Here is a 19954-nt window from a genome sequence, read left to right as displayed (position 1 = left end):
AGCCAGGTGCGTTTTTTGCTAGCTATGCTTATCGAAAAATGCTAGATCTGGCAAGAAAAGTGCTAAATTGGCAAAGCTGTTCCCTAGTGAGCTTATCTATCCGCAAGAATTTGCAAAATATTGCAAGGAAGAGTATTAGTTAACATGTGATCGTATTAATAAAGAAATAAAGCCATTTTGATTATGGGCAAGAGTTAGTGTGGTTAAAAATTCGTTTGGTTGTTATTAATGAATGACTTTACTTACTCTATATATATATAATGTAGGTCCCTGTTACGTACATAGCTTCAGAGTCAGCCAAAAACAATTTTTATTTCTAATAAGAATTAATAATTATTTCATATGAAATCAGTGAATCTTACTATATCTTGACTTACGCATTGTTTTCTTTCTTTTTCAGAATTCGTAGAGCCGCTCATTGGGTTGTCAACCTTCGATATTTTGATTTCTTCATTATGTTGGTTATTTCCCTCAGTTCGATAGCGTTAGCTGCAGAAGATCCGGTAGAAGAAAATAGCACTAGGTCGGTAACCGAATATTCTTTCAATCATTCATAAGTTAAAAGCTGTCAATTTATTATGACATAAAATAGTGTCAACCTTCATTTTCGTCTAAACCATCTATCAAAATCGCCTCTAAACTTTTTGTCAAAACAAAACTGATTTAAGATTCAGCCTATTTAAGGTGTTTTTGGACTGTGGTATCTTTTCATCCAAAAAATATTTCAACAATTAATAAAAGTAGTGGCAACCGAAAAATGCCTGAAATGGCACAAGGGCAATAAAATTTTAACAAACATGCTTTGATTCGTTTTTAGATTAATCAAATGCGTTTTGATTTATGTATGAACAAAGTTTAAATTTGATTTTTCTCGAAACTAAGATCATGAGGGTCGACACTCAAAAGAAATATCTGCAATAATTGCAGCACACAATTTTGATTGAAATAATGGTTATGTTTCTCATTGAGTTTCCATCGAGTGTATGAATATTTTCATTGGTTATTTAATTTTTAAACATAGTAAGATCGACCACTATTACTACAATATACCATTAACAATTATGGAGTTACTATTTTGTAACTCATTACGAAATGTCTTTCTTTCTTTTCAGAAATAAAGTATTAAATCATTTTGATTATGCTTTCACTGGAGTATTTACGATAGAAATGTTATTAAAAATAGTGGACATGGGAGTGATATTACATCCTGGAGCTTATCTCAGAGAGTTCTGGAACATTATGGATGCCGTTGTAGTCGTCTGTGCAGCTGTTAGCTTCGGCTTTGACATGAGGTCAGTACTTACATCATTTTTCGATTACTCGCTATCTCACTTTAGTGTTATATTAATTGTATATTTTCTCACTCACCTCAAGGGAATCAAATCATTTCTTAAATAAACGTTGAATATAACGCAATTAAATCTTAAAGCTAAAAGTTGAAATTTCGATAGTCATTATGTTAAAGATTAATCTTTTCGAGAGGCTTAGTATTAACTTGGTGGTAGGTATATAAATAAAATTAATCATTTATCATTTATGTAGATTCTAGCATTTTTCATTACAGTATGAAAGTCATGGAAATATTGCGAAATATTTACCTAGTGAAAGTGTTAGACGTAAACCTTATCTATGTAAAAGTTTTTATATAGGTAGTATGTATCAGTGGTAACGGGTGGAGGTTAGCTGTAAACATTCGACATAAATAGTGCAAACTAAACTTTGTCAGTCAAACTTATTGATTTTCATCAAACTAAGAATAAAATTTGCAGATGAAGCTGGTTAGTGCAGCCTTAGTTCAATGAAAACAAATACGTTTTAGTATGCACTATTTATGTCGGCTCTTAACAGCCTACCTCCACCCTTCGCCGCTGGTATGTATAAAAGTGAAGCTGATAAAACCGTAACTAAGGCTAATGATTGTACTCTTGTACCCTTTATACAGCTAATGCAGAGAATATTGATTATTCTAAAGTTGTTAAAAATTCAAGTATATTAAAAAATATTTTTGAATCGTTATCAAGTGTTTGTGATACAAAAAGTTGATTAGTACAGACTGTTATATAGTTGGTATGTTTTCTTTGTCTCTAATAAATTTTACGTGTGTAATTCCAGTGGGAGCTCAGCTGGTCAGAACTTATCAACTATCAAATCGTTACGAGTTCTTCGAGTACTGCGGCCGCTCAAGACCATAAAGCGGGTGCCCAAGTTGAAAGCCGTCTTCGACTGCGTGGTCAACTCGCTGAAGAACGTCATCAACATCTTGATCGTGTACATTTTGTTCCAGTTTATCTTTGCCGTTATAGCGGTGCAGCTCTTCAATGGAAAGTTTTTTCATTGCTCGGACGAGAGCAAATACACAAAACCAGAGTGCCAGTGAGTATCATATCGATGATGTTATCGCTTACTGACGTTTTAATCACAGATCAACAATCCATAATTATGAACCTCAACTAGATCTGTATTCATATAATTACATCCAGTATGACATTATTTTGACAATTTGTTATAATTATTATTGAATTTGAAATTGAAGCACTTACCTGATATATCTTGCCTTTTTAAAGCATTTTTGACAAATCTTTCGACTGCCGGTCGATAAGTAATTGTCACACGCAGTTTTTAATGAATAACTACCTAAAATATGCAGTAATGCATTATTTTTATTTAAATACAGTCGAACTTGGTTATTATGTTCACGGAAATAGCGAGATCTCGGATGTAATGAGGAAACATTCGTTGAAATTTTGGTTTATGATTTTCTCCACATTTATATTTATGAGTATACACTTTTATAATGAGCTACTTCTCGGGTATGCCGAGCTATACTGTTAATGTGTAGATCATTTAAAAACAACATTTTCGACCCTAAGCAATAAAATCCGACTGGGCAGTTAACAAGACTGATGCCGCCGGGATCGAATTACGTTTATCACACTAGTTAAGTGTCTAAGTACCTAATTGGTGTTTTCGCCGACAACATTGAAAAATTATCCACGCATATGGTTGAAATTGCATGTAAAAAATCCAAGCTTTGTGAAGTCAGTAGGTACCTACCAGCGCCGGCGGCTCAGCACTTCATTACAATAAACAACTTCTTTTATAGATTATGAATGCCATGCTTGTTTCGGGGATTTTTACGATGGTTTTCAGATTTTTTATGTTCTATGCTTAAATAGAACGTGGTACGAAAAATGTTACATAACGAGTAATGCTTATAACGAGCAAATTCAGTCGGTCCCATCTTCCTCGTAATAACCAAGTTCGACTGTAAATCAAAAATTAAATGGCAACACCCACAATTTTACTATACTCTGATTTGGTATATCTCTCCCTTGGCGTTGCCATCTTTTAGGCGTTTACGACTGTTAGGACGACAGTATGAGCTATTGTAGTTTCATGTGATTTTACAATTTGGTACATATGCGCTTTAAATGTCGTATTTTACTTTTTCCAGGGGGTCTTATTTCGTATTTGAAACAGATCCATTATTACCGAAAAGAGAACATCGAATATGGTCAACGCAGAGTTTTCACTACGACAATGTGGCGAATGCGATGTTGACCCTATTTGCTGTACAGACAGGAGAAGGATGGCCGCAGTAAGTATCACTGCACAATTAATTAAATCTTTTCATCGCCATGATTGATTGCTCCTTAAGTGGAGTACATGCCATCCAATAGTGGCTTACACTATAATGGTACTGCTTGACTAGGGAATCCAATCCTGAGCCAAAATTCTGATCCCGGGATTTCGGGATTACAATTTGACAATCCCGGGACTGGTCCCGGGATTGGCATTTTTTTCCATTGTTTATATAAAATTTTTATATTTACAAATAACATTGATAAAATCGACCAAAAATAAATCTAGTATAATTCATTCTATTTAAGACATTTATTGTTAATATTGTATACGTTCAATCTTGGAAATACACAAGTTTAATGGAGTAAATAATATTCTAATATAAATAATAATGTGAATTTAATATGAGATTGCTGTTTCTGATAGTAAAGACATAATGAATGGATTAGCGAGATTTAAAAAAGTAAAGCAAATAATCATGGCGTACTTATGGCCTTTCGTAAAACGTATGATATAATGGTGGAATTACTTTGTTAAAAGTGCAAAGCATTGTTTTTTTCCAATCTTTCTCATTTTTAATAATTTATGTGAAAAAATAAAATGAATCGGCTACCTACATATGGGTATAAATCAAACTTCATTCAAACTCAGTTTATTTCTAAAGTAGTTATATTTTATTAAAAGTATTTTTTCTGTTATATTTTCGCTTTTATTTTATTTTCCATACAAATTGATAAAAAAAATCAATCCCAAAATCCCGGGATTATGTTTATCAATCCCGGGATTCATAGGTATCGAAAATAGCTCGGGATCCCGGGATTGGAATCCCTATGCTTGACAATTAAGATTCGCAGAGGCCAATGTCTTCTCGCGCGTAGAAAGCGAAGATGTTATCATTATAAATACGTTAATGTATGTTCAATTTTCAGAGTACTGCAAAATTCAATGGCGGCAACTTATGAAATGCAGGGGCCAATCAGAAACTTTCGGATAGAGATGTCAATTTTCTACATAGTCTACTTCGTAGTGTTTCCATTCTTCTTCGTTAACATCTTCGTGGCGTTGATCATCATCACCTTCCAAGAGCAAGGCGAGGCCGAACTTCAAGACGGAGAAATAGATAAAAATCAAGTATGCACATTAATTTGCTTCATTTTATATTACTAACCTGGTACACTACAGAATTGTGTATAATATATTAAGAAAAATTAAAGATGCTTAAATATGTATGGTTCGAGACACTATTTTTCATAACAAACATTCTCCTTCTTCCTTATCTCAAAGTAAAAGTAAAGTGAGTTTTTTCTAAATTTTGTATAGGTATTATTCAATCTTCAAAAGTTTTTTTTATAAGCCATATAAACAGTACATTTTTACTTCAAATTATCAAATAAAGAAAAGTGAGAATCGTCTGTTTTGTATACCTACCATATATTTATATATCATTGTAATATATAACTATTTAATTTTTTTAATTTACTTGTCATCTGCAATTCAAATATTCACTTTGCCACACTAAGTGTAGCAAATATGCAGGACATCAACTCCACATCAAATAATTTTTAATTAAAATTTCATTACAAAACATTTAAGTAAGTATGTGTTAATAACTATGTGCTTCCATTAGAAAATGAAAGCACTCCAGTGAATATTAATTTGTCCGAATGTGAAAATAATGATAAAAACAGGGATTATTTTGAATTTAGTACCTACATGAAAAATTCAGATTTAAAAACCATAAGACATTCTGCATTTTATTGTCATACCTTTGCAACACCGGTGAATTATGGATTTTTTTTGCAACCACATTACTGGGGATCTCGAAGCCAAGGGGGAGTTAAAATAAAATCATTCTGATTATAAATATTTTGGACGCGGCTAAAACTGAAAGCTTTCGTTCCTCTATATTATCTATATCTGTCATATTTCCGAATTACTATTTAGTGTAACAACAGATGGCATTCCATGTTTGAAATCTATACTCACTTAAGATGGCGCTAAACACAGATTAAATCCATGGCCGATATCACAACTGTCCTCTGCCCATCTCAATCCCAAGCTCTCTCTCTCTCCAGTAGATCATACTCAGCCTCTCTGTTTCCTGACATTATCCACGCATCTCCTCAGAGGCCGAGTGCCTATTAGGGTTCATTCAGTTTATGGAGAGCTCTAGATCCATCGCATCTAACAACATGACCGACCCATTAGTGCCCTCAAGACATTGACAAGACAAGACAAGACATGGGCTTAAATTATTCAGATAGCAATGGAATATATTTTAAATCATAATCCAATTCCAGTAATTTAAAACGATCAATATAATTTAACGTATTGGCATACAATATTATGTGCTTTAGTCCATATCAATTTGGGTATGTCGTCTACTTAGTATGACATTTAGAAGCATACTGCAATGTCAATAATTTACACGTTCATATTAAAAGTGATTCAAATTGTGCTTGATTAACTTATCGAATGATTCTGATATTGAGGGTGTTTTCTATTTCAGAAATCATGCATAGACTTTACGATAGGAGCGCGTCCTTTGGAACGTTACATGCCAAGTAAAAGATCTAGTTTCAAATACAAGATATGGAGAGTCGTCGTGTCAACGCCCTTTGAGTATTTCATCATGATGCTTATCGTACTCAACACACTACTTCTGATGATGAAGGTAACTAGTCTTCCGCTCCAATAACAGATACACAAAATTAAGTTTTCAAATAACATTTTTACAAAATGCGGGTATTCAAATATTTGGATATTTTACCTGCATATAAAGCTTACACGGTCTACAAATGAAAAGTATTTTTGGTTCGGGTTCGATTCCCAACTCATAAAAGATATTTTGAATTTTTTTTATAATCCTATATAAAGACATACTTACAGATATTTTTTGAATAAAATTCTTTGCAGTGATTATTTATGTTTAGTTTTATAAGTACATAAAGTAAATATTAACCTCTTATGAAAATTGGTCTATTGTGTATACATTTTTGTATTTAATACGTGAAAATTTTTCGATTATATAGTAAAGACTACACAATTTATAATAAATATATGTCACATGTTGAAAAAAATACCTTATGACAGGATAAAAACGTAATATTATGTATTTTGAAGCACCAGATTAAATATTATATTAGAAATAAAATATTGTCCTACAGCTGAATGACGTGAAACTGTATTGAATAATTAATTTAGCTCAACTATCATTATATTTTATTGAAGAGTCACTTCAACATAGTTTCAATGCAAGGCTATACATGTTATAATTGTCACTTCACTAATTAGAACCGTAATTGAAGATATTATAATGACATTAATACATTGGGTGTAATACTCACTTTAAATAATTTCTAATATCGCTAATACTGTATGCACTATGTTCTAATATTCTCTTTTCAGGTTTTAATGTTTAATAATTAAAAAAAAACTAAATAATTCATATACTTACTTAAACACACATACTTCCTTGTGAACTACACGTATAATAAAATTGAAGCAAGATTAAAATGGTGCATAACTTAAGATTTATTTTGTAATAATTTAATATGGATTACCTGGCGTAGATTATTTAAATCATTTTGTTTTTATGTCGGTAGTAAACATTATACAAAAATGATTAAATATTACATCTGAGACTAAACTTGCCGAGAACTATGCATGCATTTATCTAAAGAATTATTATGTATTTAATAATTCACTGGCAAGTCAATTCTCTATAAATTTTAAAAAAACTGACCCCTGTACAGACAGATTATTCCAGGTTTTTGAAGTTATATCATATAAATTTCATAAGTACCTATTATTTAGCTAAAATAATAGTTAACAATTTTTCAGCAAATATTTATTTGTGGCGTGTGTTTACACCTGTACACTCTCTGTACGTTCGTCAAATTTATATTAAGAGCTCCATTCAAATTTGATTGAAAAGTCATCGCATGTTGACTTTGCAATTCTGGTGAAAACAAATTATTTTCAATCAATCCTCCTTCAATTTTCCTCACACCGAATAAATAAGTCAATCAAAACGATAACATAATCACATCACACAAAAACAGGGCAAATTAATTTGAATGTTGTTAATTTTTATGTTTGAACGCAGTGTTTGTTTCAAGCAATGAATGCCTGTTTGTTTTTCTTTTTATTTTTTCAATATTTCTTTCGAGGAATGCGTTTTATTTTCATTTTCATCCCCGCATCGACGTTGACCTTTACACCACCTGTTGTTTGTGCAAGGGAATAGCCTCGCATCATCTGTCTGTTTTGATTTCCGTGATTCAAATCGCCGCCCGAGAATGACAAATGATTTTTTTTTTTCAATGTTTTCAGTTTATTTTTTCTCCCCCACATATTTATTTTGAATGATTCTGACCGATTTTGCATCAGAGTTTTATGTTTTAGCGGTGAATGACTGTTGTTAAAGCTCTTATAAATTAAAATCCCAATTTCCTATTACTCCATATAATTAAAAACTAAATTTGAATCGATTTAACTTTTTTCCATTAAAGTTTTTTTTTTTACGACCTGAGATTCGCCTTTCGGCATGTTCACTATTTTATTAATAAATTATTCAATCTAAAAAATGTTCAACTGTTTTTCAAAAGCAAAGATGATTAACAAAAATTTAAAACAATTAAATCTGAAAAGCAAAGCTGTTCGGCAGTTACATTGAATTTAACATTATTTTCACCTAAATTAAGTCGTATTCGATTCGACGAAATCAATTAAATTATCCCAAGTGTGTGAATCTACGATTGAGTAAATGGTACTTTATGTTTGTGTTTCATTTTATTTTTGAATGATTGTCTCACGAATGACAAAACCTTAACATATGATTTTGCATGTCTCTTACAACGAAATGATATATTTTTTTATTAGTTGATCACCAAACTGCATGCTGCATTTATGTGAATTTTGTTTTCGGAAAATAACGGCAACACTGAATGTAATTTATTTATACACAATGTTTTTGATTCGGTCAGATATTGTATCCAAGCACCCAAAGATATTTATGTTTGTGACTCACTCACCCCCGAATGGCCAAGCCACTGTTATGAGCATGCAGAGACATCCTCCGATAATTTTTTAGTTTTTGACTGTGACCCTCCCTTCCTCGAATGATTTTCAAAATGTTCATTTTATCAGTTTGTTTTATCATCATGAAAAATGCAAGTAAGAATACTAGGTCCATTGCACTTTGTTTGGTTATAATTTCAATAATGCATCTTTTTTTTACTCAATTATTGTTTCGACATATCGGAAATATTAACGAATGATGCTTGTTAAGTTTTATGCCTGATTTCTTTTCGCCCTTTTATGTTCTCATTTTTTGAACATTATAATTTGAATATGATTATTTTCGTTCACAAATTAATAATGGTGGCGCTTACCTTAAAATAGTGTCAATAACGCAGCTTGACATGAGTATATTCAATTTCACAAATCTATCCATTTCCAAATATTATAATTGTATAATATAAAACACAAAAAAACATCATTGAATAATTTTACATACATGATGCAATATCTAATTTTAAATGAAGAGAATAATGTCCATCTTAAAATTATTGTAAAGTGTAGCCTACACGGTCACGACCCGAGAAGAATTTAACTAGTAACTGTGAATGTATGCAAAAATAGTTCAACTTCTTTTATTAGTGCCTGTGCATCAATAATTGTGACTCAATGATTTCATTAATTTGAGTTTACTAAAATGAATTAGTGATTATAAATAATGCTATGCTAACATTGTCATTGTGCTTGTCAAGCTGTGTCGCCATTATAAAAATCGGATAATGGGACTTTATTTCCATCTTACCTGCCAACACCGATCGATGATTTTCCTTTTATTCCAACAACAATAATCGGATATTCAAAATTTTAAATTCCTAAACCCACCGCCACACGCGGGGAAGTAAATTTTCAGTGGACTTTTTTGACATATTCAACTCAAAGATGTAATGGCATTGTTTCTCATCAGTACCACAACCAAGATCTACTGTACACTGAAGTTTTGAAATACTCAAATATGGGATTTACCGGGCTGTTCTCTGTGGAAACTGTGATGAAAATCATCGCTTATGGGGTAAAAGTAAGTATAACTGTCACCTCCACTGAATATCTACAGTATCAATAGAGACATCAGCTATGATTTCTTCAACATAATTAGGATACAAACATAGAAATAAGTCTATTTTGTAATTATTACATGAAGAATACCCCAATAACATATCTTCGTATCTGCTCGGCCATATTTCAATCAATACTTCATATTGTATAATGCACCTAAATAAGCTACATGTATAAAAAAAAATATGAACTGTACAAAGGAATTTATTGCTATAACTAACCACTCACTAATTAAATTGGCAATCAAATTGAATCATTTTTTTTTTGTAATATTTACACCAAATCATTTTTAACACTTGTCGCTAAACGGTTATCCAAAGTTGAATTGATCACTATTAATGATATGAATGCAGTTGATTGCTTCAACATTAAAAAATTGTAACAAATTATTATTACTTATACATTTCTTGGTCGAGCAGATACGACATTAGGTGTATTTTATATTGTATGTATGTATTTCTACTATATTGCTTAATATTATATAAAAACATAATATATCTATCTTAAAACAGCATTTAATACAAGCTAATAACTTAATACTAAATATACACAAGTAATAACAAAATGTTAATAACATCCATTACTTTAAAAATGATAAATTAACTATTAAAACATATTTCATTTCCTAAAATTTATATTTTAACATTTAGAACCATGTCTTTTTAAATCTCATTTATCCGTCAGTGTTTCTTTATTTTGTGAAATCCAGAGTTCATAAACCTTGAAGTCTTGTGATTCACGACTTTTAACATACTTTTGACTAAAATAAACATATAATATTAATTTCGTTAAATAAACTTTACAATTTCTTTTGCATTAAATTTGTTAGTAATTTTTATATTATTTTTCTTTCTTCCTTTTAAAAATGATAGGTACATTTTGTATTTTGAATTTCTGCATTAGTAAAACAGTATTGGTTAACTGTATATCCGTGTATATTAAATTATAAATCAAAATAAGAATGGGCGTATTGTGATTTTAAAAAATCGATCGCTTACTCAAATTAATATGTTGTATATATTTTAATAAAAAATCCCTAAAAAACTATCTAATACGCACGAGTCTCAATGCATTTTTTAATCATTAACTCTCAATTATTACAATATTATTCTCGTCTCGCAAACGCTAATATTATTCATATTGTGTAAAATTAATTAATCATAATATGATATCTTTGTATATACCAATTTAACATTTTCTAAAACACTCATATTGAAGGCGATCAAAATGTTATTTCACTACTTCAATTTTTCAATTATTATTTATTTATATATATTACCTTATATTGTAGCAAAATAAACGGTCAGTTTTCTATTTACAAAAATAGATTGTAGCATATTTTGATTACAAAAAATGGTAAGCTTATTTACTACTGGTTGATTAAAAACAATAGGTACAAGACAATGTTTATAAATATTATGTACTAAAAAAATCTTATTCATATCATTTTTATGCCACAACCACCCTACTTATTTTTTCATTAATTTTCATTTACACCCAAATTTTATACCCTAATTCCCACTCACTCGTTGAATAAATCATAAGTAATATACTCTTGGTATAAAATATGTGAATATAATTTATTAACAGTATTATTTTATTTCTCTAATATTTATATTTTGCATTTTCTACTATCGTGCATTAAGAATTTGGCCACAAATTATGCGGAATCGCGAAATCATACATGTATTGATATAGATAGACCGCAACACTATACGTCTTTACATCTAAGGGTGCTATGTACAGTCATTATTATGTAAATAACTGCGTTTAAAAATAAATATGTTATGTGTTACATGCAATGTTAATTAAACGAGTTCCCATTCCAAGTAATGCATTCGTCCAGTTATTAACATAAATATGACTATGCATTTGGCCCTTTGACGTTCCGTTCTGTAATAGTGTTGTTTATGTCAATCCATGTGTTGTGGGAAACAATGGGAATTCAATGTTATTCTGATTCTGCAATTGCGCATAATGTAGCCTGATCTCAATTAGTGATTTATCAATTTTTATTGTGGCCACAACCAAACATTATTTCTTGATAATCGTGACTAGGGTTTTCTTATAGTGTAGCATAATTTTGCTATTGTGATTTTAAATTCGTATACGTCTGTATTTATAGACCAGTTAAAGTTGTATGTACTTACTAAATATTGATTCTAACAGTTTCTAACAAAGACTTTTAACTTTTAACATACATGTCTAAAACCACCTCGCAGGAAAAAGTGCAGTTGATAATAAATTTAAAAAAACATGCAACTCTCAATTATCATTATTAATACTCTCATTTATATAAAATTTGGTTAGACCATAATGTCTATTCGAACTTCACTATGTTGTAGGACAGTGATTCCCAACCAGGCTTTCGCTTGAATCCTGAAAAGCTTGCGAAATATAATAAATCTTGAATGTTTTTCGAAACGAAGATGTCCATCTAAAGTATAGGCAGTAAATAATGCTGTTTTATTTTATTTTTCAAATGTACTAGTTAATAACATATACTGACCGTCTTGACACTGACATTCTGTATGAGTAGGCAGGTCATGCGTTACTTAGGGGCAGAAAATTACGGAAAGGAATACAAATAATAATACTTAATAAAGTAGATTCTGCGGAGGTGACAAATTTTTCTCCTGCAGCGCCAACAAATAGATTATGGTTTGTGGATGTGTATATCGAAATTGTAAAGATTGTTTTTGCATGTTTTCATTTAAGATAGCTATGTAGATATGAATAAAAATATAGTCTATAATAAATTCACATAAAAATTGAGAAGAGACACCATTTTGAGTCTGGTCAAGGGTGACACTTTGCCTAGATCAACTGCTTTAAAAGTACATTCTGTAATTCACTGTTAATAATTGTGTTATCCAGATAGGGGTTCCAATATTTCAAAATATTTTAAAGGTTCCGCCTAATAGAAAAGATTGGGAATCACTCCATGTGAAGTAATGCTGTTTATAATTTGAGTAATTTTAATAGATGTTTTGAATCATTTTATTGGATAAGATAAAATCTAATAATTTAAAAAGATCGAGATTGTCTTTAAATTAAATAATTATGAAATGTGATATGATATATAATTTAGTGAATGATATTTTATAATAGGTACCTACACAATACATCATCTGACACGTTTATTTATTATTATGAAACATTTGGTATCAGACAACAATGTCAAGACAATTTCGATGGCATACCATATTCGATTTTTAATTAGAAACTTTAGTTATTTAATTTTATATTGGATGACAATAATACAGGGTATAATTTAATAGATGTTACAGTTTGCTGTTCAGATTTGAAATGAAAATATATTTGAGAAGTTTTTTTTAAATGCTTTATTTTACATATTAAATTAAAATAATTACGAGATAAAAATCACTTTTTATATACAACGTTTTTAAATTTCCTGTTGAATCATAATATACTTGACTTGACTAGCTTGAACGACCACAAAAATTGTATTTGATAGAAATAATACTGAAATGTCATTTTGACACTCATATTGATTTCCATAGTAACGCACGTATATATTAATAATTTCCTAGCAACCAATAATAGTGGATTGGTTTACGGATTTCTTCCGAAATAACTTTTCATATAAAACAGAATTAACTGAAAATGAATTTAATTCTACTTAAAGATGGCTAAAAGTATTAAAAAAATGCATTGGCATCGTGTTCTGATATATTCTAAAAGTTTAAAATGTCTAGCTAGTCGGGAAGTTAATTAAAAATCGATTGCAAGATTTGTACCGGACAAACAACCACCGGACAAATAAGAATATGACCTAATAAAAACGTTGTAAAAGAGTATTGACTATTAAACTATTGTTTTCATATTTTTCCCTGTAGGTTCACTGAACAATGTATTTTGTACACAAGTGATATTGCGTGTGATTTGATAGAAATATTTCCCCTTGAATTCATGAATCCTTGTATATATTCTCCCGACTGAGCACCCTTGCATGATACAGCTCGGTTTTGTACCTCGTATCCGCTGCGGCTTGGCCTATAAAAGATGGTTGTTTTATGTATCACGCGTTTTGCATATTGCATGCATGTTGCAATATTGATTAGGTATGAGAATGTGCATGCTCAATTATTTATGTTCACACAGTTTCAGCATTTTATTCTGAATTGTTTATTTCAAATTCAATGAAAATAAAAACTCTTCTAAACACAATGGAAAACAAGATTATTTTGCAATATTTGAAAATGTGCAATTAAACAATTTCGAAATAATGCTGAAAAATATATCTATTCATGATACGGTTAATTTGATAATAAGGAAAGAAAATGATATTGGACATAGAAAATCGACTTAAAGCGGGAGATTATTAACGTCAACTTGCATTGTTGCTAATAAATGGAATGAAACTATGTAGTAAATAAATTGCATGATTAATTTATTTAACATTATTGTAATGGTATTTATTTTAAAGATTGATTTTTAGTTTCTTTAGATTTCCTTTAGAGGGATTAATTTTGCGCAAATAAAATTTAATATTATTTACTTTACATAAAAACATGCATGGTCCTTTAAGGATGAGATAATTAAATTGAAGTACCTAAATGATATTTTTAATCAAAAATAAATAATAGACTAAAAGAAGTGTCACAATATCGTTTCATTTTCCTTTAAAATTTTAAATAAAATATTTGTATTTATTGTTTCATAAAATATGTTTATCATAATATTAATTGCGGAATAATTATGAGAATAGTTTAATAATATATTAATTACATTGGTAGTAGATAGATGTATATTGTTTATACTTATGTATCAATTTTATATACCTAATATATTGTATATATTAAAATAAGTATAAAAAAATTCAATAAACATGAATACAAATATGTTAATTAAATGTATAAAGAAAGCATGAATATGAAAATAATTTATATTGGCATGGACATTATCGAGTATTGTTTGTAAGTATGTTTGTATTTTAGGTATAGTTACGTAAACAGTATTTTTAGCATGAAATATATGTGTCTTGTAGTTCAAACTTCCTGATACAGTAACAGTTTATTCAATGGTTGCCAAGTATACATCAAATATGTCTGTTTAACAACATGTTGTATATAAAGCATTGTGACGTTGACTAAATATATTTTAGAGAATATAAACCCTGTTGGAAATAAAACAGTTCATAGGGTATGGTCTAATTTCTTCAATAGATACAAGCAGACAATATTGTTATAACGTAATGAATCCACTATTAAAATAATTATTGGTTGTGTCTAATCAATAAATTGCAAATGCTTGATGCAGAAGAAAATACACATTTTATTTATTGTAATTTACACAGTACATTACAATAACACTAAGTTACCCACAATGAATTTGCCATTGGTGAGTGTAGATAGTCAACAGTCGATAGTATGAACAATAATTATTTTTGTGGGCAACTTTTATGGTAAATTTAAAAATTTAGGCCGTGATAAACATACACAAGGCATGATTACTCTAAGTTTACATTGGTATCCCATAATTTACGTGTTTAATCAACTTTTGCCATAAAAGTTATAAAATGAAAATTGTACTAAATTCAAATATATTTCCAATACATTAATTTAGATTTAGAATATAATAATGCATGCTGAATTGTTAATTGGCTATTTGCGAAAACTGTTACTCTATCGTGGACTTTGGTGAGATGTGTTTGGTGTTGTGTAAATGCAATTGACAAATATACAAGCAACATGGACGAGCAACAACAAAATGGAACACATCTGGAACATTATACCAACACCATCTGTGAAAAGACAGGAGAAGTTTAGAGTGAACGGTATATGGCAACATTTTTGTGATATTTGATACAACCATACCGGCTTATCAATTTATCATTTGATATATTACCAAGATGCGGTGACGTATCGTGACGTCCTTCTTCTATGATAATGATAACATCAAACATAACCTTACTAAAATTTGATTTAATGATTAAGCAGTATTACAACGAGGAAGCTTCATTGTTTTTATGAAACCTCACACTTTGTACTACATCGAATAATGATTTGAATTTAAAAATAATATGTGTCATAACAATTCTTTCTAAAAGAAGATTTAATTTTTGTTGATTCTGATAAATATTTATTGCACTTAGCATATTTTGTACTTGAAAAAAAAGTTGTAAAGATTAACCCAGTAGAATGTATGCAGATATCTAAAGAATGTTGCCATAATCGTGGGCTTGTTTCGGACGTCTATCCATTAGTTCCATGACGCGCCTCCGGTCCTGGTTGACACTCTGACCTTCATGAACCTGGTCTTTACGTTGCTGTTCCTGTTGGAGACAATCCTTAAGCTGATAGCCTTTGGATGCAAGGTAATCGAGGGATCTATCTTCTCTCTTAGATTGTATGTCGATTCGAAGAAATGTACAGATTTATTTAATAATTTGCAGACGATTTCTTTTTTTAAAATCAACTTCTACTCACTCGTTTTCTCTTTGCCGCTATTTTTTTCTACTTATAATTAGAATTATTTTTTTTGTAGAATGCTTTTTCATATCATGCCTACCGAGTTGTTTATTTACATTATATGAATGAGGAATGAAATTTCATAACTCATTTTCGATTGAGGAATTTCCAACGCAGGTTACGGGAATGAATATATATATTAATCATTTTATAAATCAATACAAATTCAAATAACCCTTATAGTTTCAATCGAGGAATATAAAAGTACCAATTGACATTTCATAAGAATTAAAAAACTAGACAACAAATATATTAAAAACAAAACTATTTCTTCTGAATGCAGACTAAACTAAGAAAATATTCTGAATCACTGCCACCTTAATCACATTTTTGTATTTCATATGTGCAAAGGGAAAAATAAATTTGAGTTGACATTTTAAATCGGCAAATCAAAATTAATTTGTACATTTCTTTACTAAATATCATGCATAATCTGATTTATTTAAGATCCTTTTAAAAACAAGGATTTTGGTTGTATTTTAATAAATACTTGAACATCTAACATTACTAAACTTAATCATATTATTTGTACATAATAGTAAAACTTATTATAATAATAAAAAAATACGTATAATATGTGAATATTACAATATTTCAGGCGTTTTACTTTATATATGCAGTTTCATGAATAATAAACATTTTAAAAATGAAATTATTATCTCATTACAACTCTCTTACAATGATCAAGAGGCGGTCTATTGTATTTTGAGTCTTTATGATTTTTTTTTTGTAATTTACCAACAGCGTGATTACAACATGAAACATACTATAATTTTAAGAATTGTATGATGCTGTAAAGAACATTCAAGATTCTCCTTTTTCACACTGTATCAAATCAAATACAATGCATTCACTATACAATTTACATACTGAAACACATTTTAATCACTTTAATTACAACCATCACCGCTAAGAATAGCCTGATTTCTTAATATTTGCCACAATATTAATATTGCAACTTGTTTATTTACACGGTGTATTAATTGATATCAATGTATAAAATAATTTGTGCTCTCTATCAACGTTTGCCTAAAAAATTTTGCAAGCAGTTGATAGTAAAACTATTACACTAGATATTAAGTTTTAAGGTTGTCGTCCATTTCGACAAATTTAATTTTTATTTTGATAAGGTAAATAATATTCACGATCTCATCAGAAATTAATAATAGGTCTCATTGTAAGAATTCTCAAGTTATACATGGGTACTTAAATATTAGTTTTAATTCTTCCGACATAAGTGTACCTAATAATTGATAATTTTATATAGTTTCAAAATATTTTATATCGTATTTAAGTATATATTTGATGATATTTATTATATGTGATTTTTTCTGTATTATTTACCTCTTGACTGATTTTATTATGTAGATATTTTTTTTAGAATTTAATTAGTTTTCTAGTTTTGAAGTAGATTTAGATAATTAAGCTCTATTTGTTCAGTTCCCTTTCATTTATTATTATTCTAGTTGATTCACCATACTTGATTAAAATTATTCCTAACGCTTTGGTCAAGAAATGTTGAAACCACCCCCTCTCTTCTTAATTTCCATCATCCCCATACTATATTATTCATCACCGATCCATGTTTATTGTTTTACATTGGATTTATATTTTATTATTTAATAAATCGTGTTTAATAGAATTTAGACATAATCAATGTGTTCATAAAACAATCAATAATTCTCCCAAACATTAATAACATCAACTGTATGAAGGATACTTTTCCTACATCAATTTTAGATTTTTTTTTTCAAATTATAATTTTACCTCCCCAAAAAAATCATATACCTACTTACTAATTATTTTTCGATTGAAATCCTCAGAAAATGTGAAATTATTTCTTTCTATATATAGTATAATGTAACAAGTCAAACCAACTTAGAATAGAATACAAATCAAATTGCTTGTTCTGTTCTGTAATGTATCGCAATAGATTCAATTATTAAATGTGATACATAAATCTAAAATACAATATAATATGTACTTAAAATCGTAAGTATTTTTATTTACTAAAATAAATCATTAAGTTTTACATAACATACCTAATTATTTCTCTAAAAAATAACAGTTTAATAAATCTTGTTTTGAAATCAGAATTCAAACTGTTCAAATTCGACAGAGATATCTCAAAAACAACCCGGTGACTTTATATTTATTTTATATTAGCACAAAACTAATAGCTATTTTTTATTTCGCAGAACTTTTTTAAGGACCCATGGAATACTTTTGATTTTATCACGGTAATCGGAAGTATAATCGACGCCCTCATCTTGGAACTGGGGGTAAGAATTTGTACATTAATCTGCTATAACCTATTTTATCAATAATATTGACTATTTATTAATGATCAGCACATTTGAAAACGAATAGACTGAAGCGTTTATCAAAGTACATTGGCCGAAATACAATGGATGCGGGTTCGAGTCCCGCCCGGCATCATATTTTTTTAAAGATTTTTTCTGATATCAATCTTATTGTTAGTAAAATGTTTATGTGTATTATTTCCAGGCTAATACGATAAGTGTCGGATTTTTGAGACTGTTCCGAGCCGCAAGACTGATAAAACTTCTAAGGCAGGGCTACACGATACGAATATTGCTTTGGACGTTTGTTCAGAGCTTCAAAGCTCTGCCGTACGTCTGTCTACTCATTGCGATGTTGTTTTTTATTTATGCCATCATCGGAATGCAGGTATGCTATTTATCAACTTGCCTTTATACAATTTTAGAATATAATTTATACAAACAATCGATATATTACCTACATTTAAATTTAATGAATGTACAAAATTTATTTTGTTTGGTTAAATATTAACCTAAACTAACCGAACATACAATATTAATTTACTATATAAGGAATATTGTGTGTTGGTAAGATTAGAAAATAGAATTGTTCTAAAATAATACAGTTTATAAGACGTCTACTCCCGTAAAGCCAAGTTTTTTTTTTTTCAATTAACTACAATAATTATCACGAAATGGTTATAATACGTAACAACAACATGTAGGATGGTGTCAGATTCTTGTGGCAGTGTAGACGACTGATTTTGGTGTTGGTATTGTTACTTTCAAACATTGATATACTACTGGATGAATCATATGCTTCTTAAAATGACGCCCGATTTTCAGCGAGTCGGCCTTTGTTAAAACTTACTGAGTAAGCCCGGTCTAGTTTGCATCTTACTCTAACTAATAGTCAGCGCATGACGACTTGCTCTGTCTGTTTTGCGTTGCAGCTACCCTTAGGTTCACTATTCCAAGAACGCAAATTTAGTTTTACAGCCAGGGCAATACGGGTGAAATTCGGGAATCCATGTTAACGGTCTTAACGCATTATACCTACAAGGAAATATTATAAGACGATATTCGTTATATCTTTTGTGGTACATTTTTAAAATGACACTTGTATGGGAACTGCTCATCTAGTAGTATATCAATGCTTTCAAATAACACTAACACCGTTCCAAAGTGATTTCATCGTGGCCACAATGCCAAAAGAATCTGTCCTTCCTCTACCTACCTAATCAAACGATATGAGATTGACATTTTATTATGGACTTATAATTAATTGTACATGGTTGAGTCTCTGCTTCAATGATGTTTTGACGAAGCTGCATTTTTTAGCTGACAATAATTTTTGTTCTTAAAGGTTTTATGACTTTCTGTAATTGTTTTATCAATTCTGGGATCACAATGCTGTGAAAAATATTCTTAAATGCTTATTTACAAAGACACAAGAAGATG

General features: G+C 29.7%; 1 protein-coding gene across 1 annotated transcript in view; it reads left to right on the top strand.

Annotated features, from left to right (window-relative positions):
• The window catches only part of cac (calcium voltage-gated channel subunit cacophony), a 106754-nt gene that overhangs the window by 58085 nt on the left and 28715 nt on the right, over window positions 1-19954 (top strand). Inside the window, exons 21-29 of the mRNA XM_085947721.1 lie at window positions 401-523; window positions 1113-1292; window positions 2113-2373; window positions 3455-3598; window positions 4512-4713; window positions 6092-6256; window positions 9569-9679; window positions 18410-18493; window positions 18720-18902. Of these exons, the coding sequence (XP_085803847.1) occupies window positions 401-523; window positions 1113-1292; window positions 2113-2373; window positions 3455-3598; window positions 4512-4713; window positions 6092-6256; window positions 9569-9679; window positions 18410-18493; window positions 18720-18902 (1453 nt within the window). The remainder of the gene's footprint in view (window positions 1-400; window positions 524-1112; window positions 1293-2112; window positions 2374-3454; window positions 3599-4511; window positions 4714-6091; window positions 6257-9568; window positions 9680-18409; window positions 18494-18719; window positions 18903-19954) is intronic.

This window comes from Rhyacophila brunnea, unplaced genomic scaffold (genome assembly GCF_057557595.1).
Source record: "Rhyacophila brunnea isolate RB1 unplaced genomic scaffold, BYU_Rbru_1.0 scaffold_2, whole genome shotgun sequence".
NCBI classification, from domain to species: domain Eukaryota; kingdom Metazoa; phylum Arthropoda; class Insecta; order Trichoptera; family Rhyacophilidae; genus Rhyacophila; species Rhyacophila brunnea.
This window is presented reverse-complemented; position numbering and strand designations above follow the sequence as displayed.